The 27697-nt window shown below is 45.0% G+C and overlaps 1 protein-coding gene across 1 annotated transcript in view; it reads right to left on the reverse strand.

Moving 5' to 3' along the window:
• The window catches only part of LOC137532688 (NACHT, LRR and PYD domains-containing protein 6-like), a 138507-nt gene that overhangs the window by 56553 nt on the left and 54257 nt on the right, over positions 1-27697 (reverse strand). Inside the window, exons 2-3 of the mRNA XM_068253504.1 lie at positions 26593-26716; positions 17501-17661 (exon numbers count right to left, since the gene is read on the reverse strand). Coding sequence (XP_068109605.1) covers positions 17501-17661; positions 26593-26623 — 192 coding nt within the window. The 5' untranslated portion in view covers positions 26624-26716. The remainder of the gene's footprint in view (positions 1-17500; positions 17662-26592; positions 26717-27697) is intronic.

Raw genomic sequence — 27697 nt, forward strand, 5'->3', positions numbered from 1 at the left:
AACTTAATTTGGCGATGTGTCTCTCAAATGCCACCATTAGACAGAATGACCCAGAAATACCATATTAAGCAGTATGCCCTCAAATAACAGAATTAGGCAGCATGTCCCCAAAATACATAATTAGGCAAGCATGTCTCTAAATTAACACAATTAAGAAGGTTTATCCCCAAACAACAAAATTAAACTGCATATCCCCTATAGTGATGTAACGAACATCACATTTTGTGAACTCAAATTTGCCGCAAATGTTTGCGAACCAGACGTTCAAGAAGGATGTTAAGAAGGACAATGGGAACAAGAGGAAACATTTTCAAAAAGACCTAATCGTTTTTAAGAATATTGATGTTAAAGTTAAAGAAAAAAAGTAGCAAAGTAAATGGAGTAAAATTACAGATAATGCATTAACATGTATATAAATGAATTTATTTATTTTTTAATATATATATGTTCAGAGTGTCAGGAAAAAAAATTACGTGGGGTCCCCCCTCTAAAGCCTCTTTAACCCCTTGTCCCCCATGCAGGCTGGGATAGCCAGAATGCGGAGCCCCGGCAGCATGGGGCTTCGCACCCTGAGCTATACCAGCCCGCAAGGTCCATGGTATGGGGGGGCTCTTATCGCCGCTAGGAGACTGCTAGATGGCGAAACTGCCATTTATTTACAATGTACAGTGCTGTTATCTAAGGCAGCACTGTACTGAGGACAGCCATGTCACTCGGCTGTCCCCTACAGAGGATCAGGAGCGATCAGCTGTCATAGGCTAATGACTGGGAATAACAAAAAACAAACAAAAACAAATCAATAAAAATAAATGAACAAACAAGGCAGCAGCGATCAGAGCCCACCAACAGAAAGCTTTGTTGGTGGGCAGAAAAGGAGGGGGGAATAACTTGTGTGCTGAGTTGTACGGCCCTGCGAGCCCTTAAAGCTGCAGTGGCCTGAATTGTAAAAAATAGCCTGGTCAGTGTCACTAGGGGAGTGTAAGCCCACGGTCCTCAAGTTGTTAAGAAGGGAACCCCCAGATACCAGCTCCCTACCCAGGAGAAATGAGTATAGGAGTATATGGTACCCTTTACCCATTACCACAAAGGGTTATATGAAATAAAAAAACACGATGGCAAAAAAAGTAATTTATTATTCTCAACTAACCATAGATACTTACCTGTACCTTTTTTTAAAAAAAAGGTTTCCACGCCAAAATCCTCTAATGAGCTTGATTAAAGATCTCCGCCGCACACCCGCTGCCACACACAGCTTCTCCCCTTAGCTTAGCTATACTAAATATTATACTAATCATCATAAAGTTTACAAGCTTTAAAACACTCTCAAAAGTTTTTAATCGCTTAATGGCATTGCATTACTAAGGTGTTCACATTTTTGGGAACTTTGGATATATTAATCCTCCCTAAATCTCTTATGAAAAGTTTCTACATCTCCACCCTGAATTGTAGGGGGTTAAATCGTGAAGTGGTCCTAGGTGACGTTGACCAGTGAAAGGAGCGTACCCCATAGTACATGATTAAGTAATTACCTCTCTTTACTATTTAAGAGTGGGCAAAGGAGATGGATCATTGTCCTGGCAAAGCGTTATGAGATAACATGAAACAGCTGTCGATCCCTCTGTACAGATCTCCGTCTGTCTGTCTCAAATGGTCGGTTGTCAATTTATTTTACAAGGATAAATAAAGGTATTGAATCATAGCAATCCTGATGAGCACTCCAGCTGTTTCTAAATACCCTTTTTTGTGGACTTTTCAATGATAGCAGCACTCTGGAAAGTTTAGTCTTGAGATCTATTAGAAACAATTAACTTAGATGAGATAAAATCTACAGAATTTACGGAGTGTAAATGTCTTGAACTGTGTATGTATCATCTGGCCTTAGCAGCACCCTCCTCCTTAAAGTGGATCAGAGATAAACTTTTACTCATTGCATAATTGTGTTCCTTTCATATAGTTTATAGGGCATTCCTCAAGCCAAATACTTTTTTTGTTTTGTTTTAATACAATAATTCCCTATAAACAAAACAAGCCTTGCCCACAGCTTCTTTTGTGCCTTGGCACTGTAGCAAGGGCTTATGGGAGCTCAGTCTGGGCAGGAGGAGGAGGAGTTTACCAGTCATTGATTTCAGAGGCAGAGTGGAGGATGGAGGAGGAAAGGGGACTGAATTTATACACAGGCAAGCTGATAGCATCTCCAGCCCTCAGCCTGTGACAATGTGACAAACAGAACATGGCTGCCCTCATTGTATCACAGGAATAAATCATCATAAACTTTTGCAGCTGTTTGCAGCTAGATATGCTGTGTAAACGATCTAAACTTTAGATAAGATATATAGACAAGTTACTTGTTATAGTTAGTTTTTCATCCCGGATCCGCTTTAACACAGAATCACACAGTGGCCATTATACCTATAAGCTGGCTGCTCCTGTCTGCTGCCTAGACTGACTGTACTGGAATCCTGGGACAGTCACAGAGAGTGATCACTTATCTTCTGCCAGCGGTAGAGCCAGTCTATTACCATGGCTGTCTATTTCTTGCCGGAAAGGCCACACACAGTATAGTAAGAAAAGGCTGACAGTGGCTCTGTGGCAAGCATTCAGGCATAAACAGATGCTGAGCAGTCTGAATGTCTTCTGCCTGTACACAGCTTGTAGAATCCTGAGGGAGTGCCTTGTTTTATTATACTAAGAAGCTAGCTGCCTTGGGTACCTTGTGGATAATTCTTCCCTAGGTGGGCATGACAGTCAGAGTTTCCCATTAACTTAATTCCAAATACTGTAGATGCAGATGCCAAGCCACTGACATGGAGTTAGAGATTGCACATTTGTCTAACAAGACATTTAGCCAAATGTTTTTCTGACCAAAGGGAACACCAGAACTTGAAAAGAATTCTTTAACTTCTTCCAGACCGACGCAGTTGAAATCTACGTCCTGCATGTGGCAGCGCGAATTTGACAGGACGTATATTTCAATCATCCCACCGCGCAGTCATGCCACTCCCGCCGATCACACCGTCTTCTCCCGATGCAAAGCATTTGCCCTGCCGTCTCTATGACAGCAGAGCTCTCTGAGCCGTTCAGGAGCTGTGTTCATTGGCTCCTGACCCTGTCATCACTGTAAGCCAATCCCATTACATTGATTGACATGGTCAAGAGCCAATGAAAGCGGCTCCTGACCTGCACACAAAGCTCTGCTGTCATAAAGACAGCAGAGAGAGGAGCCTGCGGTGGGGGCAGAATGGCGTGATTGTGGCGATTCGTCGGGAGGTGGCGTTTTACCTGCCAGCAGTCTCTGATCCTTAAGATGGGCAGAGACTGCTAGCACAGAAATGGTTAAACAAACACATTATTATTTATTTTTATAGCGACCATCATCTTCCATAGCACTATACATAGTACAAAACAAATATTGGGGATCATATGTACATGAGAGGTTCAAGACACTGTACAGTCATGACAGCCAGTCAGGGGTGCCTCTGGCCATTTTGTCACTCCAGGCAAGGAAACATGTGTACAATAATTGTATTACAGTAGTGGTTCAGTGCAATACTACGAGCCGCCGATCTACTGCCTCTATACCGCTGTGTCCAATTGTAAAAATGTACTGCTTGATTGTACTTTTGGTACATTTTTGCCATGGATTGATTAAAATTCTGATCGATGTGGTGGTTGATAATTGCCATATTCGATCATTTTGAAAGAATCTGTAAAAATGAATGCATGTATTGACAGCTATAGGCTAGGGTTACTAATAATAAGATTGGGTGATTCATTTGTAAGGGTAAGATTGGGGGGGGGGGGGGGGGGGTCAAAGTAGAGAGTAACAAGGAACATTTATAATTACTTTTCTCCTGGCAGACTCAGTGCTGACTTGCTCAGTAGGCAGTAGCAGTGTTAGGGAGTCTTGCCCAAGGTCTCCTACTGAATAGGTGCTGGCTTACTGAAAAGGAAGAAGCAGAGATTTAAACCCAGGTTGCCTGTGCCAGAGGCAGAGCCCTTAACAATTACACTATCCAGAGAGAGGCAGATGAAACACACAACAGCCAAGAGCAAAGAGGACTATGTGGGAAAATGGAGGCGTGAAATAAAACAGTCACAAAAGCTAAACATATACCAGTCTCTACAAAGAGAATATAAAATGGCCCCATACCTGGAAAAGCTCCAAAACTCTCAAGAGAGGAAAATCCTGAGTGTCTACAGATTGAGTGCTAACAACCTCGAAATAGAGTCTGGGAGACACAGACAGACGTACAAACCCAGGGAGGAGAGACTGTGCCAACACTGTGAGCAGAAGACCCTTGAGGATGAAAGCCACTTCCTGCTGCACTGCCCCAAATATACTGCAACCAGGGACACTTACTTTAAGAAATAGTTGGAACTATTCCCAGACTTTCTCACATTAGAAGATGAGAGAAAAACATATATCCTACTGGGAGAAGAGGAATCCACAGTGACAATCGCTGCGCGCTATGTCACAGCATGCCACAGACTGAGAGGAGCATAACGGAACTGTAAACCTAAAAAATGTCCACATACTGCTTAGCCATTGTCCCCCTACCCCACCCCCCTTCCATGTCCCCCTTTTCCCCTTGCTTTGGCAATACCTGTAATGAATCTTGGTCATGCCAATAAAGCTATCTTTGATTTTATTTGATTTGAGAGGAGGAAAAGACAGCCAGCACTAGGGGAAGGGGGGGGGGGGGCAAAGGTGAATGAGGGAGAGAGGAGGAGTGGAGAGAGACTGAGAATAGCCTGACATGGAGCAAATAACTTATCTGTATTGCAGCCACATAACACAGAGGCGACTTGCCTGTAATGTGACTCCTGTCCTGCCTGTCTCTCACACAAGGCTGCAGCAGCCACATGGAGTCTAGGGACTGTCGAAAACTTTTCAACCTGTGTAATACCTTATCTAGCTAACCACATGCAGTCTTTACAATGATGAGAAAGCAGACAGAGTTTTTTTCTAGGGACACTGTAGGAGGCAAGCCTCTCTTCTGCATCATGCTGTGTACATTTACCAGCTTGCCATCAAATTATACATTTATTTCCCTCAACCAGCCTAGTGCTTCACATTGCCTTATATATTGTACCAGCAGCCTGGGGAAAAATCTCCCTCCTTCCTCCTGGCTAGTCTGTTCTGGAATGCACACAGACACCATCCTACTCTCTTCTTTTCAAGTCATAAGGAGGGGCGGGCAGGACAGGAGTCACACAGACACACTCTAGATCTCGAGATAACACTAACATTAGGGAATGCCATACAAAGTGTTGTAGACAAAAGGTTTGTAGATTCCTTATTTGAGGCTGAGCAGCAAAGGCTTTCATTAGAACTTTTTATCTCCGTTCCCTAAGTTTTCAGTCTCTAAGGACAGGAAAAATAAACTTTTTTTTCCTCAAAGCGCCTGCCATAAATCTGGCGCTCTAGGCAATTAGCTGGTCAGCTGGTCTGTAGAAGCGCCTCTGCAGCCAGTAGTACGACTACAAATATATACATACAGTGGGATGCGAAAGTTTGGGCAACCTTGTTAATCGTCATGATTTTCCTGCATAAATTGTTAGTTGTTACAAAAAAAAAATGTCAGTTAAATGTATCATATAGGAGACACACAGTGATATTTGAGAAGTGAAATGAAGTTTATTGGATTTACAGAAAATGTGCAATCATTGTTTAAATAAAATTAGGCAGGTGCATAAATGTGGGCACTGCTGTCATTTTATTAATTCCAAAACCTGTAGAACTAATTATTGGAACGCAAAGTGGCTTGATAAGCTCAGTGACTCCTGACCTACATACACAGGTGAATCCGGTTATAAAAAAAGAGTATTTAAGGGGGTCAATTGTAAGTTTCCCTCCTCTTTTAATTTTTTCTGAAGAGTGGCAACATGGGGGGGGGGGGGGGTCTCAAAACAACTCTCAAATGACCTGAAGACAAACATGTTCACCATCATGGTTTAGGGGAGGATACAGAAAGCTGTCTCAGAGATTACAGCTGTCTGTTTCCACAGTTAGGAACATACAGGACCTTCTCAAAAAATTTGCATATTGTGATAAAATTCATTATTTTCTGTAATGTACTGATAAACATTAGACGTTCATATATTTTAGATTCATTACACACAACTGAAGTAGTTCAAGCCTTTTATTGTTTTAATATTGATGATTTTGGCATACAGCTCATGAAAACCCAAAATTCCTATCTCAAAAAATTAGTATATCATGAAAAGGTTCTCTAAACAAGCTATTAACCTAATCATATGAATCAACTAATTAACTCTTAACACCTGCAAAAGATTCCTGAGGCTTTTAAAAACTCCCAGCCTGGTCCATTACTCAAAACCGCAATCATGGGTAAGACTGCCGACCTGACTGCTGTCCAGAAGGCCATCATTGACACCCTCAAGCAAGAGGGTAAGACACAGAAAGAAATTTCTGAATGAATAGGCTGTTCCCAGAGTGCTGTATCAAGGCACCTCAGTGGGAAGTCTGTGGGAAGGAAAAAGTGTGGCAAAAAACACTGCACAACGAGAAGAGGTGACCGGACCCTGAGGAAGATTGTGGAGAAGGACCGATTCCAGGCTTGCGGAAGCAGTGGACTGAGTCTGGAGTAGAAACATCCAGAGCCACCGTGTACAGGCGTGTGCAGGAAATGGGCTACAGGTGCCGCATTCCCCAGGTCAAGCCACTTTTGAACCAGAAACAGCGGCAGAAGTGCCTGACCTGGGCTACAGAGAAGCAGCACTGGACTGTTGCTCAGTGGTCCAAAGTACTTTTTTCGGATGAAAGCAACTTTTGCATGTCATTCGGAAATCAAGGTGCCAGAGTCTGAAGGAAGACTGGGGAGATGGAAATGCCAAAATGCCTGAAGTCCAGTTTCAAGTACCCACAGTCAGTGATGGTCTGGGGTGCCATGTCAGCTACTGGTGTTGGTCCATTGTGTTTTATCAAGGGCAGGGTCAATGCAGCTAGCTATCAGGAGATTTTGGAGCACTTCATGCTTCCATCTGCTGAAAAGCTTTATGGAGATGAAGATTTCATTTTTCAGCACGACCTGGCTAAATGGTTTACTGACCATTGTATTACTGTGCTCAATTGGCCTGCCAACTCTCCTGACCTGAACCCCATAGAGAATCTGTGGGATATTGTGAAGAGAAAGTTGAGAGACGCAAGACCCAACACTCTGGATGAGCTTAAGGCCGCTATCGAAGCATCCTGGGCCTCCATAACACCTGAGCAGTGCCACAGGCTGATTGCCTCCATGCCACGCCGCATTGAAGCAGTAATTTCTGCAAAAGGATTCCCGACCAAGTATTGAGTGCATAACTGAACATAATTATTTGAAAGTTGACTTTTTTTGTTTTTAAAAACACTTTTCTTTTATTGGTCGAATGAAATATGCTAATTTTTTTGAGATAGGAATTTTGGGTTTTCATGAGCTGTATGCCAAAATCATCAATATTAAAACAATAAAAGGCTTGAACTACTTCAGTTGTGTGTAAGAATCTAAAACATATGAAAGTCTAATTTTTATCAGTACATTACAGAAAATAATGAACTTTATCACAATATGCTAATATTTTGAGAAGGACCTATATTGAGGAAATATTGAGAAAATGGAAGTCCACGGGCTCAGTTCAAGTTAAGGCTCGAAGTGGCAGACCAAAAAAAAATCTCGGCTAAACAGAAGCGGCGCATGGTGAGGACAGTCAGAGTCAACCCACAGACCAGCACCAAAGACCTACAACATCATCTTGCTGCAGATGAAGTCACTGTGCATGGTTCAAAAATGTGGCGCGCTTTACACAAGGAGATGCTGTATGTGAGAGTAATGCAGATGAAGCCTTTTCTCCGCCCACAGCACAAACAGAGTCGCTTGAGGTATGCTAAAGCACATTTGGACAAGCCAGCTTCATTTTGGAATTAGATGCTGTGGACTGATGAAACTACAATTGAGTTATTTGGGCATAACAAGGGGTGTTATTCATGGAGGAAAAAGAACAAAGCATTCCAAGAAAAACACCTGCTACCTGCAGAAAAATGTGGTGGTTCCATCATGCTGTGGGGCTGTGTAGCCAGTGGAGAGACTGGGACTCTTGTCAAAGTTGAAGGACGCATGGATTCCACTCAGTATCAGCAGATTCTGGAGACCAATATCCAGGAATCAGTGACAAAGCTGAAGCTGTGTCGGGGCTGGATCTTTCAACAAGACAACGACCCTAAACACTGCTCAAAATCCACTAAGGCATTTATGCAGAGGAAAAAGTACAACGTTCTAGAATGGCCATCTCAGTCCCCAGAGCTGAATATAATTGAAAATCTGTGGTGTGAATTAAAGAGAGCTGTCAATGAAGCCATCAAACCTGAATGAACTAGAGAGGTTTTGTAAAGAGGAATGGTCCAAAATACCTTCAACCAGAATCCAGGCTCTCATTGGAACCTACAGGAAACATTTAGAGGCTGTAATTCCTGCAAATGGAGGATCTACAAAATATTGAATTCATTTATTTTTTTTGTGGTGCCCAAATTTATGCACCTGCCTAATTTTATTTAACTATTTTCGCCTTTTGGACATGACTTTCATGTCCAAAAGGCTGCTGTGCGCGATCGTGCGTGCCGAGGCGCGCTCCCGTGCCACCCTCCCGGTACCACGGAGATCAATGAATGGGAATATTGTTCCCATTCATTAATCTAAGTCCCTTCTTTTCAGAGGCTGCAGTCATTCTAAAAAAAAAAAAAAGTCCTCTTTGCAGTTCCTGTGAGCCATCTTGTGGCCAAATAGTAAAACTACATGTACATACATTTTTATTGCAAATAGACACAATAAATTACATTTAAAATTAACTGTTTACCTCCCACACCCAAAAAGTATCCAACTAAAATAAAAAAAATTACAATTTAAAAAAACAAACAAAAAAAAACAATAAATAGTTACCTTAGGGTCTGAACTTGTTTAACCTATTTTGGTTTCTGGACGTAGAAACTACGTCCAGAAACCATGTGCGCTACCGCGCGCCCCCGCGGCCGATCGCGCGCGTGCACGCGCACTCCCGGCCACGGATTCGGTAGTCAGGGAATCAATATATCGGGCTATGAAGCCTGATTACTGATTCCTCTCCCCCGCTGAAAAAGCGACAGCTTCTCTCGGAAGCTGCGCCTTTTCTGGACGTTCCCTTCCTGATGCGCCACTCTAAGCGTGTGTTACGCTTAGAGTGACGTCATGTAAACAAACTCATGGCCGCCATCTTGTGGCCAAAAAGTAAAACTACACCTGAAAATGAAAATAAATTAAAATCAACACACCTTTACATTATAAATCTATTGTTTACCCCCCACCCTCCCAAAACTACCCAAATAAAATGTTTACTATAAATAAAAAAAACAATTACAATAAAAAAAAAAAAAAAATGTAAATATTTACCTAAAGGTCTAAACTTTTTAAATATCAATGTAAAGATGAAATATTTCTATATTTTTTTTATTTTAAACTTGTTAATAGTGATAGATGCAAAATGGAAAAAATGCACCTTTATTTCCAAATAAAATATTGTCGCCATACATTGTGATAGGGACATAATTTTAACGGTGTAATAACCGGGACATATGGGCATATACAATACGTGAGTTTTAATTATGGAGGCATGTATTATTTTAAAACTATAATGGCTGAAAACTGAGAAATAATGAATTTTTCCATTTTTTTCTTATTCTTCCTGTTAAAATGCGTTTACAGTAAAGTGGCTCTTAGCAAAATGTACCCCCCAAAGAAAGCCTTATTGGTGGCGGAAAAAACAAGATATAGATCAGTTCATTGTGATAAGTAGTGATAAAGTTATAGGCTAATGAATGGGAGGTGAACATTTCTCTCGTGAAAACCACGGAACCTGAATGGGTTAATATGCATGTGAAGATGGTATACAACTTATATTTTTTAAATTATAAGCTACAGTGTTCTCCCCAGGCTCTTTTAGCCGGGCGCTCCACCCGGCTAGTTTTGGTGAGCACCCGGCTGTTATCAGCTCACCTCCTCCCATGCTATAAACAGAGTTGCGAACAGAAGCACCAGCCCTGCATTCTCTCATCTCGCCCCACCTGGCTACTTTTTCATACCACCCGGCTACTTTTCCATGCTACCCAGCTGAAAAAAATCTCTGGGGAGAACACAGAACTGTAAATAGTGATGGACGCAAAACTAAAAAAAATGCACCTTTATTTCCAAATAAAATATTGGCGCCATACATTGTGATAGGGACATAATTTAAAGGATGTAATAACCGGGACAAATGGGCAAATAAAATATGTGGGTTTTAGTTATGGTAGCATGTATTATTTTAAAGCTATAGTGGCTGAAAACTGAAAAATAATGAATTTTTTCCATTTTTTCTTAATATTCCTGTTAAAATGCGTTTAGAAAAAAAATAATTCTTAGCAAAATGTACCACCCAAAGAAAGCCTAATTGGTGACGGAAAAACAAGATATAGATCAATTAATTGTAATAAGTAGTGGAAAGTTATTGGTGAATGATTGGGAGGTGAAAATTGCTCAGATGCATAAGGTGAAAAATACTGAAGGCTGAAGTGGTTAAACAATTATTGCACACTTTCTGTAAATCCAATAAATTTAATTTCACTTCTCAAATATCACTGTGTGTGTCTCCTATATGATATATTTAACTGACATTTTTTATCGTAACAACCAACGATTTATACAGTAAAATCATGACGATTAACAAGGTTGCCCAAACTTTCGCATCCCACTGTAGTTAATGTGTAGTTGGTACATGTTTGTATGATAAATTGCAGGAATATAAGAAACATTAGGAGAAGGTCCCTGCCCTTATGAGCTTACAATCTATAGGGCAGAAACCACACAGTGTAGAGCCTTATAGACAGGATAGAGCAAAAGTCAGCAGAGAGCAAGGTAAGACTGAACCTCAATTGTATATGTTACGGCCAAAACCAGAAATTGGCCAATTCTAGAGTTGGCCGGCCGTTTCTAGAACTGGCCGATTTGACGCCGGCCAAAGTCCAAAATGCTGGGAATTTCTGACATTGGCCAGCCAGTTCTAGAAACGGCCAAAGCCAGCCAGCCAAAGTCCAAAACGCACATCCTGGAACATCCTGGGTCCTGTCCAGCACCATGAATGGCACTCGGAACTTCCTCTCTGCTCTGAAAGATACAGCATAATAATCTTTTTTTAAAGAAAAGGATTTCTTAGTTACAGCTGATACAAATCCTGCAATAAATCTGCAGTGTGTCTACATCCTGCTTGCTTGGGAGCAGACATATAGTTAACATCCTGTGCACATCCTGTGCTTTAAAATTAGCTGCTCTGCCGTGGCAGTCAGGTGACACCGGGGAGAGATCAAATTACAGTAGTGATTAGTCACAGATGAGGGGGGGTGCATGGCTGGGGGGCTATTCTGGGTGCTTTGCTTTGCTGGGCATTTTGCATGGCTGTGGGTGCTTTGCTGGGGGGATGGGGGGGGGGGGTCTTTGCTGGGTGATTTGCATGGCTGTGGGTGCTTTGCTGGGGGGATGGGGGGGGGCTTTGCTTGGTGCTTTGCATGGCTGTGGGTGCTTTGCTGGGGGGCTGTACATGGCTGTGGGTGCTTTGCTGGGGGGTACATGGCTGTGGGTGCTTTGCTGGGGGCTGTACATGGCTGTGGGTGCTTTGCTGGGGGGCTGTACATGGCTGTGGGTGCTTTGCTGGGGGGCTGTACATGGCTGTGGGTGCTTTGCTGGGGGGCTGTGGGGGAATTAGACAGGCTGAACGGTCTAAATACATACAGGGTGCTTTTCTCTGTTTTCCTTTTACCCTGTGCAAGAGATCAGGTCCACCTTAATGTGGAGAGCTGTGAGGGCAGAGGTGTATTCAGCTGCAGCCAGCAGCATACAGGCAAGCCCCGGGTCCCTGCAGGAGAGGCGTGAGGAGGACTACGGGGAAGGCGGCAGCAGGGACACAGCGGGGACAGCCAGCTCCGGGTCCTTGCAGGAGAGGCATGAGGAGGGCTACGGGGGAAGGCGGCAGCAGGGACACAGCGGGGACAGCACTTACTTGCTGAGCGGGGAGAAGTGCGGCGGCGAAATCACAGAAAGAAGAAGTTTAGGAGAAATGGTAATCCCAATCAGCACGGGAGGGTGGGAGGCGCCCTGATGGGTACTGACAGTGCAGTTTCTAGGCTAAAATGCACCCAGGGCGAGTGTGTAAAAATTGCGCCCCCCCCCCCCCCCCCCAGCAAGGTATGGGTGCCCGCAGTATAGGTTAGCCAGGTCTAGTTGCACTTAGTATAGGTCCCCCCAGTATAGGTAGCCAAGAATAGGTATCCCAGTATAGGTAGCCAGGCATAGGTGAGCCAGTATAGTTGCCCCCGCTATAGGTTAGCCAGGTAGGTGCCTCCAGTATAGGTAGCCAGTATAGTTGCCCCCAGTATAGGTTAGATAGGCAGGCGCCCCCGGTATAAGTTAGTTAGGTAGGTGCCCCAGTACAGGTTAGCTAGGTAGGTGCCTCTAATATAGGTAGCCAGAATAGTTGCCCCCAGCATAGGTTAGATAGGTAGGTTCCCCCCAGTATAGGTTAGATGGGTAGCTGCCCCCCAGTATAGGTTAGATTAGGTAGGTGCCCCCCAGTATAGGTTAGATTAGGTAGCTGCTCCCCAGTATAGGTTAGATTAGGTAGCTGCCCCCCAGCGTAGGTTAGATTAAGTAGGTGCCCCCCAGTGTAGGTTAGATTAGGTAGGTTCCCCCCAGTATAGGTTAGATAGGTAGGTGCCCCTCAGCGTAGGTGAGATTAGGTAGCTGCCCCCCAGTATAGGTTAGATTAGGTAGCTGCCCCCCAGCATATGTTAGATTAGGTAGCTGCCCCCCAGTATAGGTTAGATTAAGTAGGTGCCCCCCAGTGTAGGTTAGATTAGGTAGGTGCCCCCCAGTGTAGGTTAGATTAGGTAGCTGCCCCCCAGTATAGGTTAGATTAGGTGGCTGCCCCCCAGCGTAGGTTAGATTAAGTAGGTGCCCCCCAGTGTAGGTTAGATTAGGTAGGTGCCCCCCAGTGTAGGTTAGATTAGGTAGGTGCCCCCCAGTGTAGGTTAGATAGGTAGGTGCCCCCCAGCGTAGGTTAGATTAGGTAGCTGCCCCCCAGTATAGGTTAGATTAGGTTGGTGCCCCCCAGGGTAGGTTACATTAGGTAGGTGCCCCCCAGGGTAGGTTAGATTAGGTAGGTGCCCCCCAGTATAGGATAGATAGGTAGGTGCCCCCCAGCGTAGGTTAGATTAGGTAGCTGCCCCCTCCTTCCAGTATAGGCTAGATTAGACAGGTGCCCCCCAGTATAGGTTAGATGGGTAGCTGCCCCCCAGGGTAGGTTAGATTAGGTAGGTGCCCCCCAGTATAGGATAGATAGGTAGGTGCCCCCCAGCGTAGGTTAGATAGGTAGCTGTCCCCCATAATGGAGGGGGGAGCCGGAGCCGCGGGGAGGGCAACCCGACCTCTCCCTCCCTCTCCTGGGCCGCCCTCCGTGCTCCCCCCTCAGATGCAGAGCGCAGCAGCAGCAGCAGCAGCCAGGGAGGAAGCGCTGTAAACAACATACCTCCCTGCGTTCCAAGCGCTGCTCTCTCGCCGCCGGTCTCTTCCTCTCTGCCGCCTATACGATGATGCACACGCTGCTTCCGGCTAACAGGAACCAGCAGGCCCGTTTTTAGCGCCGTGCGGCCCGTGCCGCCGCCCGGGGCGCTGTTGGGAGGTGGGCGCTGAAATGGAGGGGGGAGCCGGAGCCACGGGGAGGGCAGCCCGACCTCTCCCTCACTCTCCTGGGCCGCCCTCCGTGCTCCCCCCTCAGATGCAGAGCGCAGCAGCAGCCAGGGAGGAAGCGCTGTAAACAACATACCTCCCTGCGTTCCAAGCGCTACTCTCTCGCCGCCGGTCTCTTCCTCTCTGCCGCCTATACGATGATGCACACGCTGGTTCCTGTTAGCCGGAAGCAGCGTGTGCATCATCGTATAGGCGGCAGAGAGGAAGAGACCGGCGGCGAGAGAGCAGCGCTTGGAACGCAGGGAGGTATGTTGTTTACAGCGCTTCCTCCCTGGCTGCTGCTGCTGCTGCTGCGCTCTGCATCTGAGGGGGGAGCACGGAGGGCGGCCCAGGAGAGGGAGGGAGAGGTCGGGTTGCCCTCCCCGCGGCTCCGGCTCCCCCCTCCATTATGGGGGACAGCTACCTATCTAACCTACGCTGGGGGGCACCTACCTATCTATCCTATACTGGGGGGCACCTACCTAATCTAACCTACCCTGGGGGGCAGCTACCCATCTAACCTATACTGGGGGGCACCTGTCTAATCTAGCCTATACTGGAAGGAGGGGGCAGCTACCTAATCTAACCTACGCTGGGGGGCACCTACCTATCTATCCTATACTGGGGGGCACCTACCTAATCTAACCTACCCTGGGGGGCACCTACCTAATGTAACCTACCCTGGGGGGCACCAACCTAATCTAACCTATACTGGGGGGCAGCTACCTAATCTAACCTACGCTGGGGGGCACCTACCTATCTAACCTACACTGGGGGGCACCTACCTAATCTAACCTACACTGGGGGGCACCTACCTAATCTAACCTACACTGGGGGGCACCTACTTAATCTAACCTACGCTGGGGGGCAGCCACCTAATCTAACCTATACTGGGGGGCAGCTACCTAATCTAACCTACACTGGGGGGCACCTACCTAATCTAACCTACACTGGGGGGCACCTACTTAATCTAACCTATACTGGGGGGCAGCTACCTAATCTAACATATGCTGGGGGGCAGCTACCTAATCTAACCTATACTGGGGGGCAGCTACCTAATCTCACCTACGCTGAGGGGCACCTACCTATCTAACCTATACTGGGGGGAACCTACCTAATCTAACCTACACTGGGGGGCACCTACTTAATCTAACCTACGCTGGGGGGCAGCTACCTAATCTAACCTATACTGGGGAGCAGCTACCTAATCTAACCTATACTGGGGGGCACCTACCTAATCTAACCTATACTGGGGGGCAGCTACCCATCTAACCTATACTGGGGGGAACCTACCTATCTAACCTATGCTGGGGGCAACTATTCTGGCTACCTATATTAGAGGCACCTACCTAGCTAACCTGTACTGGGGCACCTACCTAACTAACTTATACCGGGGGCGCCTGCCTATCTAACCTATACTGGGGGCAACTATACTGGCTACCTATACTGGAGGCACCTACCTGGCTAACCTATAGCGGGGGCAACTATACTGGCTCACCTATGCCTGGCTACCTATACTGGGATACCTATTCTTGGCTACCTATACTGGGGGGACCTATACTAAGTGCAACTAGACCTGGCTAACCTATACTGCGGGCACCCATACCTTGCTGGGGGGGGGGGGGGGGGGGCGCAATTTTTACACACTCGCCCTGGGTGCATTTTAGCCTAGAAACTGCACTGGGAACCAGCGTGTGCATCATCGTATAGGCGGCAGAGAGGAAGAGACCGGCGGCGAGAGAGTAGCGCTTGGAACGCAGGGAGGTATGTTGTTTACAGCGCTTCCTCCCTGGCTGCTGCTGCGCTCTGCATCTGAGGGGGGAGCACGGAGGGCGGCCCAGGAGAGTGAGGGAGAGGTCGGGCTGCCCTCCCCGTGGCTCCGGCTCCCCCCTCCATTTCAGCGCCCACCTCCCAACAGCGCCCCGGGCGGCGGCACGGGCCGCACGGCGCTAAAAACGGGCCTGGGTACTGATAGCATGACTCTTACGTCGACAAACGAATTCAATAGATAGACATTAGGTCAGGTTAGTAAATTAGTAGTTGGTATTGGTATGTACTCTGGTACAGAGAGTATCAGTGTTGTTAGGTAATTTTGTTGTTTTTCTAAAAGATGGAATGATCCTACCTTAATACGCAGTAATTCCATAACTGTGGATGAGTGAACACACCAGAAGCCATGGAATATGTGTATAAAAAGGACCTGTTAAAAGTAACATGCTGAGCGTGTTCCTGAGTTTACACTCATCCACAGTATACAGACTATATATGAAAAAGCTATTTAGCCATATACTTAAGTGAAATGCATTCTTTCTTGTGTTTTTGATGAATCCACTGAATCAACTGCTAATTGTTTTTATGTATTTATGCATAGAATGAGAGCCTTTTCCCTGTATTTAGCGCCCTGTCTCTTCTCCTTTTTTATCTCAAGGCACGATACACGACCTGATGAAGCGGTTTGAACCGCAAAACGCGTTGTCATTATTTGGGTGCTCCAATAAAGGTCGTTTTTTTAACAACTGTTATGGAATGACTGCTTATTAAGGTAGGATCATTCCATCTTTTAGAAAAACAATAAAACTACCTAACAACACTGATACTCTCTGTACCAGAGTACATATCAATACCAACTACTAATTTACTAACCTGACCTAATGTCTATCTATTGAATTCGTTTGTCGACGTAAGAGTCGTGCTATCAGTACCCATCAGGGCGCCTCCTATCCTCCCGTGTTGCATCCCCCCCCCCCCCCTGTGATAAGGGGTCACCACCTGGCAGGTGGTAATTTTCTTCAAAGGAGCTGCGACCATCGAGATCACCTCACAAGGCCGAGTGGGGACGGTACTTCCCCACATGCGATATAGACTGGTTGCCTCATGCGCAACCCAGCTTTGTGAGTATATGCGATCATTTCTTACTAATAGACGTAACCACACGTGAGATACTACACCAGATTGGGCTCCCGGTGTCTTCCCGTCCTTTTCTCTATCCCTTCAGCATATACGGTAATCCCATTCAGTAGCTGATGCTCCCTTTCCCATGAGAAATCTATTCCTTTTCTCAAACGGATCATCAGGTTCTCTGCATGGCTGATTTTGTGGTGAAACCCCTCCCACAGTGTGATGTCAGCGCCTCACAGCACTGAGGTACTGACATCACACTGTGGAAGCCTTGTTGCATTGTGGGCAATAACAGCTGTTTCCAACTGCCAAAAATGCAAGCAGCATCTCCTTCCAGTGACATCACCTGCCAGCAGTAAAAATGTCTCCGTGTGATAAATGTCAGAATGTAAATCAGGGAGAGGAAGGATTTTACAACGGGCAAACACTGACTAAATCATTTATAACTATTTTGTACCAGGACATGAGAATACATAAATACATAACAAATACATACAGATCACAGGATAAATTGAAATGCATTATAGAAGTGCTGGTGTTTATGTATAATGAAAGACATCTTTCATATTAGGAAAACAAGGTTCAAGTGTGGATAAGAATGGCTATCTTGGCAGAATAAGAAACAAAAGCTAATTTCATGTTATGAGAACTATACAAAGCAGTTATTGGCAAAAAAATATAATTCTAAAACCGATACAAAATTGCTTATGTCTGTTTTAATTAAGTGAAGGATGCTGCTCTTTTCAGTAAATGCTGTTTGTGTGTACTGTATACTGGCTAAGGAAAACAAACAAAAAATTGGTGCATATCTTTTCAGTTACCTCCTTATTGAGGATGTTTTGAGACTCTAGGTTCTCCAGGATACGTCTTGTACTCATTGTCTCGACAATGTAGACTAGATCATTCTTGAAATACTCGTGGATCAGTTTAAGGTCATCTAGATCATACTGAGACAGTTCCTGATGAACCTCTTCTGTCTCCGCTAGAAAAAAAGAAGGGCAAATTGAAAGTCTATTCTTCCAAAAATGGACATTTGAGGATTCTGAGTTACATTAAATTAGATATAACTTTAAAAAATATCACACTCTCTAATTCCTAAAATGACAGATATGCTTTACTTTGACAGTTCAGTGGAGGAGATTAAAGGACACCAAAGTGAGCAGCATATGGAGGCTTCCAAATGTATTTCTTTATTAACGATACTGGTTGCCTGGCAGTCCTGGTGATCTTTAAAGTGTACCAAAGATTAAGGCTACTAAAATTTTTTACTTACCCGGGGCTTCCTCCAGACCCATAAGCACTGATGCGTCCTTCACTGTCCTCTTGAGTGCCTCCGTTAAGTGGCAACCAGCTCCAGTATTCGGCTCAATCACGTCAGCAGGGGGCCTTATGCGCATGCGCGGACCTTCTGTGCAAGCGCAGAAGACCCCCAACTGACGTCACTGAGTCAGACTGGGCCTGACTGAGACGAACACCGGAGATGATCGCGGCCCTTAACCACTTTACCACTGAGGGGTTTTACCCCTTGAGCACCAGAGCAATTTTCACCTTTCAGCGCTCCTTCCATTCATTCGTCTATAACTTTATCATTACTTATCACAATTAAATGAACTATATCTTGTTTTTTCCGCCACCAATTAGGCTTTCTTTAGGTGGGTATTATGCCGAAAATTATTTTATTCTAAATATGTTTTAATGGGAAAATAGGAAAAATGTGGGAAAAAATTCATTATTTTTCAGTTTTCGGCCATTATAGTTTTTAAATAATGCATGCTACTGTAATTAAAACCCATGAAATGTATTTGCCCATTTGTCCCGGTTATAAAATCGTTTAAATTATGTCCCTATCACAATGTTTGGCGCCAATATTTTATTTGGAAATAAAGGTGCATTTTTTTCAGTTTTGCGTCCATCCCTAATTACAAGCCCATAGTTTATAAAGTAACAGTGTTGTACCCTCCTGACATAAACATTTTAAAAGTTCAGTCCCTAAGGTAACTATTTAAGTATTTTTTTTAATTGTAAATTTTTTAATTTTTTTTTAATTACAAAAAAAAAAAATGGGGAGTGTGGGAGGTAATGAGTTAATTTTTTGTATATAAGTAATGAATTTGTATGTGAAAAATGCCTTAGGGTGCAGTTTTACTATTTGGCCACAAGATGGCAACAGTAACTTTTTGTTTAATGCGACCTCCAAGCATCCTTCCGGACGCTTGGAGGAAGTACTAGGAGGCTGGGAAAGTTTTTTTTTTTCACAATGATCGCGCTGCTTATTGGACAAGCAGCGGATCATTGCGGGGCTTAGATCAACAAATGGGAATGGATTTTCCCGTTCATTGATCTCCGGGCGAGCGGCGTGTTTACTAGCGGGAGTGCGCGCTAGAGCGAGCGGGAGCGTGGGCAGCGGCGGGAGCGCGGAAAGTACGGATTTCTCCGTCCATGGGGGTGAAAGGATGGAAAAAGGGACGGAGAAATTCGTACGGGCGGGGGTAAAGTGGTTAATGGAGGACTGCAGGAGGATGGCGGGGGAAGTATCCAAGCTTTTGGGGCTAAAAAATCTTTAAAAGCTTTGGTCTCTGGGTCACTTTAAGGCATCAGTAGTGTCTGAATCACAAACCTTAAACAAGCCTACAGGAAATCCAGTCAATCTTCAGTCACACAGCGGGGCTGTAGCTGTTACAGCAATTACATCATGCTGCTTTTAAAGCAATAAAGAGCTTTCGAGTACTATTGGCAGTGCTGACTTGACTGCCATTGGTTTGGTGGCGTGTCTGGTGCAGAGACACTGGGAGTCATAGCACTCCCACTATTCCTCTCCAGGGTGCTTGCTTCACACCAAAGTTTGTCAATCTTCAGTCAAACATCTAATCTGGTGTAAAACTGATGTGGAGGACTCTGTGATGGAGGGTGGCTGCTTTTTGAACAATTCATCTTGAACAACTGACGTTGTTGTACAGCCCTCAAACTAAACTGTTGATGCGGCGGTGGTGAGCGCAGTATCATATAGAAATCAAACATTTGATCTGCATACAGGGATGCCTGGCCTAAACACTGGTCAACCCCCCTTCCCCCCTCCAACTGCCTCAGCTCCCAGGACACAATGCAACTTCACTCCTTATTCTTCTTATGCCTCTTCTTCTTTAGCTGTGATTCAATATTTGAGGCCCATGGTGGGAACGGGATCCACGCCCAGAAGGAAGGGGGGGAGGGGGGCTTGGAGGTCAAAAGGTTTAGTAAAAATTGCAAAGAGGAAGCATATATAAGTAGCCAGCGATACATATCAGTCTGGCTGTTACTGAAGATGTTACAGACTTGGTGGTTTAGATGTGCTGTATTTAATTGCGTATTGCACATATGTTCATAGGATGTGCATGTTTTACAGTTTTCTGCTAGAATGGCAACTACTGTATGTGACCTGAGATTGTGTGCTCTATATGTATTATACTGGTCTTGATTATAATTGTTGACTAATCATTTGTTAATTGATTCTTAATGCTTTGTTGAAAATAAAGATTATAAAAAAAATGAGATTAATGGCCATTGCGACATGGGAGAGGCGGAGAGAGTACCGCAACATGATGCAATAGTGTGAAAGGGGCCTAATAATACTTGGGCCAACCATAACCATAACAGGATTCTCAGTAGATAGTTGAGAGGTGTATGCATATTGTTTGTTATCATTGCAGTGGACACTTTAAGGGCTGGTCCCCACAGACGGCAGGCAGCGGAAGCTGCGTTGTCCTGTGACTTATCGTTCGGGGGCGGCGGTACAGCAATCGTCGACTTCCTGTGGCGATCGGCGTCTTTCGTCCCCGCATGCCGCTTCAAGGGCTGGCTGAAATGACGCTTTAAATCTGATTAAAGCGCCGCGTTTGCTCAATCGACGGTAACCGCGCAATGCTAAACCCTCCCATTCACTTGAATGGGAGCATTTAGCCGACGAGTCCCAAACACTTGACGGTAAACGCCGCCAAGCATCTGTGTGAACCAGCCCTAAGGATCATTTTAAGGGAGAAAAAAATCTTGTGTGCGTCGAAGGCTTATAATGAGCCCCTTTTATTTTATTTTTTATTATAGTTAAGGGTAAACACTGATGGTAGTTGGGTTATAGAGATATTCCTGTCTTTTTGTTTTTTTAAGAAATCTTTATTGATTTTTACATAAAAAGATACAAACATTGAGGTATGTACACCAATTCTCGCATTCCTCATGATTAAACAAGATACAACATAGAGAAAAAGTTGAACTATTGGTCCAAGAAGTTTAAACCAGTACATAATCATGACTTTACCAAACATTGCAGGATACCTGAAATTCAATAATATTTGATAGGTGGTACAATCTAAGAAGAGTTATGATTGTCTCAGTCTATGAGTCGGGGGATAGTGCTTCCCATGACCAGTAAAGCCGACAGAGAGAAGGGACTGCACATCTTGCTGTGATTATAGAATGGCCCCTGGGGACAACAATGTATATATACAGTAGAACAGCGTCCCTCTGTGAAGAAAGGACACTAAAATATAAGTCTAGTATGACCCACCAGCCTATAAATTTGAGCTTCCCATTAAAGAGACTCCGTAACAAAAATTGCATCCTGTTTTTTATCATCCTACAAGTTCCTAAAGCTATTCTAATGTGTTCTGGCTTACTGCAGCTCTTTCTACTATCACAGTCTCAGTAATAAATCAATGTATCTTTCCCCTGTCAGACTTGTCGGCCTGTGTCTGGAAGGCTGCCAAGTTCTTCAGTGTTGTGGTTCTGCTATGAACTCCCCCTTCCAAGCCCCTCTATGCACACTGACTGTGTATTATTTAGATTAGTGCAGCTTCTCTCTTCTCTCTTATCTTTTACAAGCTGGATAAATCATCCTCTGAGCTGGCTGGGCTTTCACATACTGAGGAATTACAGACAAAGGCAAAGCTGTTTGCAGGAAGAAAAGAGCAGCCTGAAACTTCAGTGCATGAGAGCAGAAGGAGAAAGAAACACACAATGATCTTTTGAGATTCAAAAGGAAGGGTGTATACAGCCTGCTTGTGTATGGATGTATTTTCTATGTGTGGACATACTGTACATCAACCTACTTCCTGTTTTGGTGGCCATTTTGTTTGTTTATAAACAAACTTTTTAAAACTGTTTTTAACCACTTTTAATGCGGCGAGGAGCGGCGAAATTGTGACAGAGGGGAATAGGAGATGTCCCCTAATGCACTGGTATGTTTACTTTTGTGCGATTTTAACAATACAGATTCTCTTTAAGGGTTGTTAATTGTGCTGAAAGGAAGGAATTAAAAAGGAGTTAGGAATAAAAGGTAAGAAAGTTAGAAGAAGAAAGAAAAAAAATGGAAAGATTTAGGGCCCCGGTGCCCCCACCTACTCTACCTCATCCTGTTAATCACCTCCACTTGCCAGCTCTCTGCAGTCCATCCAGCCAGACCATATATTTTTTTTTTTTTTTTTAAAGGGGAGTTGTAGTGAAAATAACATAATGAATAAAATTGCTTATTTTTTTCAATATTCATTTATAGATTATTTAGCCTATTGTAAAATCTTACCTCTTCCTGATTTACATTCTGAAATTTATCACCAGGGATGCTCATCCAGATTCCAGATACCCGAACTATCCAGATATCCAAACATTTTTCTGGTATCTGAACTCGGATACAGATTCAAGATAGCTGGATAAATCCGGAATGCACTATCCGAGCGAATCCGGATACGTAGTAGGTATCCGGAAATTCATCCAGATACCTAGTTTGAGTACCTGATCCAGATAGCGTAACCATGGAGATGACGTCCATGACGTCATTGAGCCAATCAGAGGGCTCCCAGCCGAAGCCCTAGCAACTGATCCCAGAGGGGAACCCTGGCCAGCCCCTCCTGCATATAAGGCGGGTGCCATCATAAGAATATCGTCCTTGCTTGTGACTGCTCACTGAGAGACATCTCCAGTGCTGTTGGCTAATCTCTAGTACTGTATTACTGTGTTAAACCTAGCGTTTTTGCTCCTAAACACCTGTACTACACCAGTATTTTATTGTTTTTTAGTTAGCTAGCTTGTATTTTGATTTTAGTCAGTGTGACTGTCAGACTCAGTGCTGCAGCTGTTAGGCTAGGTTAGAGCCTGCTGTGTGCACAGGCTAGGCCTGCTGCCAGCCTTAGCTACAGTATAGCTTGTAGGTTATTAGGGATTAGATTACTGTACGGCCCCGTTTACACTTAATCAGTTGCTCTCAGTTATAACTGAAAGAACAACTGATTTTCAAAGTAAGTCACATGTTTCCTAATGGCACCTTTTACACTTAACTCGTTGTAACTGAAATCTTTTTCACAATGCACTGCTATGGAGAAGAAAAAAAATGCATATCAACTGATTAAGTGTAAACGGGGCCTAATACTAGCTTTTTTTTGTATTATACCTCCCCACATAAACAATTGCTGTTTTTCTTTAAAAACAAGATGCTTCATGCATCATTTACTATAAAAGACGTTTTGAAAGCAATTTAAAGGCCAGTTCCGGATTTCAGTCCGGATTCCGGATTTCCCGGATAATGAGTTCGGATATCTGGATAGGCTCGGATTTCCGAACGGTTTGAATCCAGATATCTGGATTTATCCCGATTTTTTGATATCCGGATCCGGAACAACCCGGATGTCAAAAAGAGGTATCCGAGCACCACTGTTTATCACTGGTGGTGACATCTTTAGCTTTGCCAGTTGATCTGTATGGAATGTTGGTTACTGAGAATTCTATGCATAGAGGGAGATATTGCTTGCTTGGCAGTTGGAAAAAGCCATTACTTCCCACAATGCAACAAGGTTCTCAGCCAGCAAACTGTCAGGACCATGGTCATGACATTACACAGTGGGAGGGGTTTCACCACAATATCAGCTATATAGACCCACCTGATGATCTATTGGAGAAAAGGTAAAGATTGCTCGTGGGAAAGGGGGTATCAGCTACTGAATGGGATGAAGTTCAATCCTTGGTTAACAAGGGTTATCCTGAGCAAACTGAAACAAAGGCAAGGAACAGTTTTGAGGCTTCAGGGTCTTACGGTGGTCAAATTGTATTAAACCGTACAGGCAAAAATTGTGAAAAAATGGTAATTATAAATAAAATGCAGTTCATTTCCAAGTTTAACCCTTTTCAATCCATTTTCACAATCACCCACACCCCCCAGCACTTATTTTTGTGTTATGTCGGGAGGGGATGGGGGATGGGGGATGTGGGAGATCACGAAAATGCAGCTGCAACCAGAGCCGGGACAAGGTCCTCCAGCACCCAAGGCTGAGACACCAAAGTGCGCCCCTCCATCCCTCCACCCCAGCCGTCACACACTGATTGCTATTAGACTAAGAGGCACCCCAAGGCCCCCAACACCTTAATCTCTAGTTATCTGGCTTGTAGTCACTTCCATTTATCTCCTTTTCTTATTTCTTTCTGCTTCAAACACAATTAAGAATGACAGCTGAATGAATTGTGCGCCCCCACCTACACTGCGCCCTGAGGCTGGAGCCTCTCCAGCCTATGCCTCGGCCCGGCCCTGGCTGCAACAGTGATCCAGAAGGTCTGTACCACGTCATTCTAAAGCAAGGAGGAGACCCATAATTAGGGTGAGGAAGCTAGATTGTGAGCGTAGCTTCGCCCCCTAGCACACACACTAGTGTTATTTCATTATTACATCGTACTGAGTCAGTGCAGTTTCTAGGCTAAAATGCACCCAGGGCGAGTGTGTAAAAATTGCGCCCCCCCCCCCCCCCCCCAGCAAGGTATGGGTGCCCGCAGTATAGGTTAGCCAGGTCTAGTTGCACTTAGTATAGGTCCCCCCAGTATAGGTAGCCAAGAATAGGTATCCCAGTATAGGTAGCCAGGCATAGGTGAGCCAGTATAGTTGCCCCCGCTATAGGTTAGCCAGGTAGGTGCCTCCAGTATAGGTAGCCAGTATAGTTGCCCCCAGTATAGGTTAGATAGGCAGGCGCCCCCGGTATAAGTTAGTTAGGTAGGTGCCCCAGTACAGGTTAGCTAGGTAGGTGCCTCTAATATAGGTAGCCAGAATAGTTGCCCCCAGCATAGGTTAGATAGGTAGGTTCCCCCCAGTATAGGTTAGATGGGTAGCTGCCCCCCAGTATAGGTTAGATTAGGTAGGTGCCCCCCAGTATAGGTTAGATTAGGTAGCTGCTCCCCAGTATAGGTTAGATTAGGTAGCTGCCCCCCAGCGTAGGTTAGATTAAGTAGGTGCCCCCCAGTGTAGGTTAGATTAGGTAGGTTCCCCCCAGTATAGGTTAGATAGGTAGGTGCCCCTCAGCGTAGGTGAGATTAGGTAGCTGCCCCCCAGTATAGGTTAGATTAGGTAGCTGCCCCCCAGCATATGTTAGATTAGGTAGCTGCCCCCCAGTATAGGTTAGATTAAGTAGGTGCCCCCCAGTGTAGGTTAGATTAGGTAGGTGCCCCCCAGTGTAGGTTAGATTAGGTAGCTGCCCCCCAGTATAGGTTAGATTAGGTGGCTGCCCCCCAGCGTAGGTTAGATTAAGTAGGTGCCCCCCAGTGTAGGTTAGATTAGGTAGGTGCCCCCCAGTGTAGGTTAGATTAGGTAGGTGCCCCCCAGTGTAGGTTAGATAGGTAGGTGCCCCCCAGCGTAGGTTAGATTAGGTAGCTGCCCCCCAGTATAGGTTAGATTAGGTTGGTGCCCCCCAGGGTAGGTTACATTAGGTAGGTGCCCCCCAGGGTAGGTTAGATTAGGTAGGTGCCCCCCAGTATAGGATAGATAGGTAGGTGCCCCCCAGCGTAGGTTAGATTAGGTAGCTGCCCCCTCCTTCCAGTATAGGCTAGATTAGACAGGTGCCCCCCAGTATAGGTTAGATGGGTAGCTGCCCCCCAGGGTAGGTTAGATTAGGTAGGTGCCCCCCAGTATAGGATAGATAGGTAGGTGCCCCCCAGCGTAGGTTAGATAGGTAGCTGTCCCCCATAATGGAGGGGGGAGCCGGAGCCGCGGGGAGGGCAACCCGACCTCTCCCTCCCTCTCCTGGGCCGCCCTCCGTGCTCCCCCCTCAGATGCAGAGCGCAGCAGCAGCAGCAGCAGCCAGGGAGGAAGCGCTGTAAACAACATACCTCCCTGCGTTCCAAGCGCTGCTCTCTCGCCGCCGGTCTCTTCCTCTCTGCCGCCTATACGATGATGCACACGCTGCTTCCGGCTAACAGGAACCAGCGTGTGCATCATCGTATAGGCGGCAGAGAGGAAGAGACCGGCGGCGAGAGAGTAGCGCTTGGAACGCAGGGAGGTATGTTGTTTACAGCGCTTCCTCCCTGGCTGCTGCTGCGCTCTGCATCTGAGGGGGGAGCACGGAGGGCGGCCCAGGAGAGTGAGGGAGAGGTCGGGCTGCCCTCCCCGTGGCTCCGGCTCCCCCCTCCATTTCAGCGCCCACCTCCCAACAGCGCCCCGGGCGGCGGCACGGGCCGCACGGCGCTAAAAACGGGCCTGTACTGAGTAGTGCTGGGGGATCAAAGTGTTGGACTTTGTCTGACACTAATCCACATAGGTTGATGCCGTGCCAATCTAAATTGAGCAACGGCATCACTAGTGACAACCCAAATGCACCCACTTATTATTTATATTATGCAGCGCAGCTGCGAAGGGTGGGGCTGGCGGAGATCAAAAGGTCAGATTTAGTTCAACACTTTGATCTGAAGAGGTTGGCACTGTGGATTTTATCCGGCAACAGCCCCAGACAGTTTTCCTATGCTGGACTATGTCCAACACTGGATATATGCAGGAAAAGGCCAATGTCGGACATAGGCAGTGACATATAAAAATAAAGGTTTAAACTGCAAACTGATATTTTTCTTGAAGCAGTCACAACTCATACTTAATGTTCATGTAAGATGTTCATTTTACAGATCATAACAAATCTCTTACCCCCACGATATCTTGAAGTGATCTGACCCATCTTCTGTTTTTTCACGAAAAGTGAGTAATCTGACTTCTTGACCAAATAGGTTATCCGCCTTTAGGGCCGCTCTGCTTTGTCCCAAATGAGAGCCTAATGAAAATATAAGATATTGCTGTACACCTTTAAAAAAAATAATGCTCATTGCTTCTTTGAATTCAAAAGTGGCTTTTTATTAATAGTCATTTCTCACCCACATCCAACACTAGGAAGGGTCACCCCCTCCAACCTGCAAAACTGCCCTAAAATATATGATAATGACATGCGTGGCTGATGTTGTGATTCCATTTATGTAGAGGCGGGTCAATACAGAGGTCCAGCCTCCTGCTCTCATGGAAGTAAATATGTCACAAGCTCCATTCACTGCTACTGGAGGAAGGCATTATTGTCACAGTCACAGTACCCCCCCCCCCCCCCCCCCCCCCATTTCAAGTAAATGGCAGGGGCGTGACAATCTTTCAAATGTCTAAGCAAGAAATCTGGGTTTACAGAATGTGACAAGAAAGGAAGACTATAGGAAAGGGGAGGAAATGCCCATTTTCTTTGGGTACTCCAATTTACTCTTATATCCCAAAAATATACTGATAATTTTTTTTGCTACTCCCCCAACAAATTGGCCTTGAAATAAGGTAGGGACATTTAAATATGGCTATAGTAGGGGCTAGAGTAAGGAATAGAGTCTATGTGCCTTCAAAGAAAAGTTAGGGATATGATTACCTACTCTACCAAGCACTACAGAATATGCCAACACTATTAATGCATTATAATACTAATTAGTGTAGGTGGCTATCAGGGAGTGGAGGTAGGAGAATGAAAAGCCCTTATTGCTGAGTATTCAGAGTGAGAGATAATAAGCAAGGGAGAAAGGCTTTAAAGGGTTACTGCACTTTAGTACAGAAGTCTATGGGTTTGATTCATTAAAAAATAATAATCTTAAGGTGTGCATACAGCCCACATTAAAATGAACTGCATTGTTTCGCAAATTGAGTAGCAAGTTATGCAAATGACCTAATGCGTTACATACATGCACCACTTTTGTTGCTTGAGTGACATGTAGCATGTTACGCAATTTAC

This window comes from Hyperolius riggenbachi, chromosome 9, assembly GCF_040937935.1.
Source record: "Hyperolius riggenbachi isolate aHypRig1 chromosome 9, aHypRig1.pri, whole genome shotgun sequence".
NCBI classification, from domain to species: Eukaryota; Metazoa; Chordata; class Amphibia; order Anura; family Hyperoliidae; genus Hyperolius; species Hyperolius riggenbachi.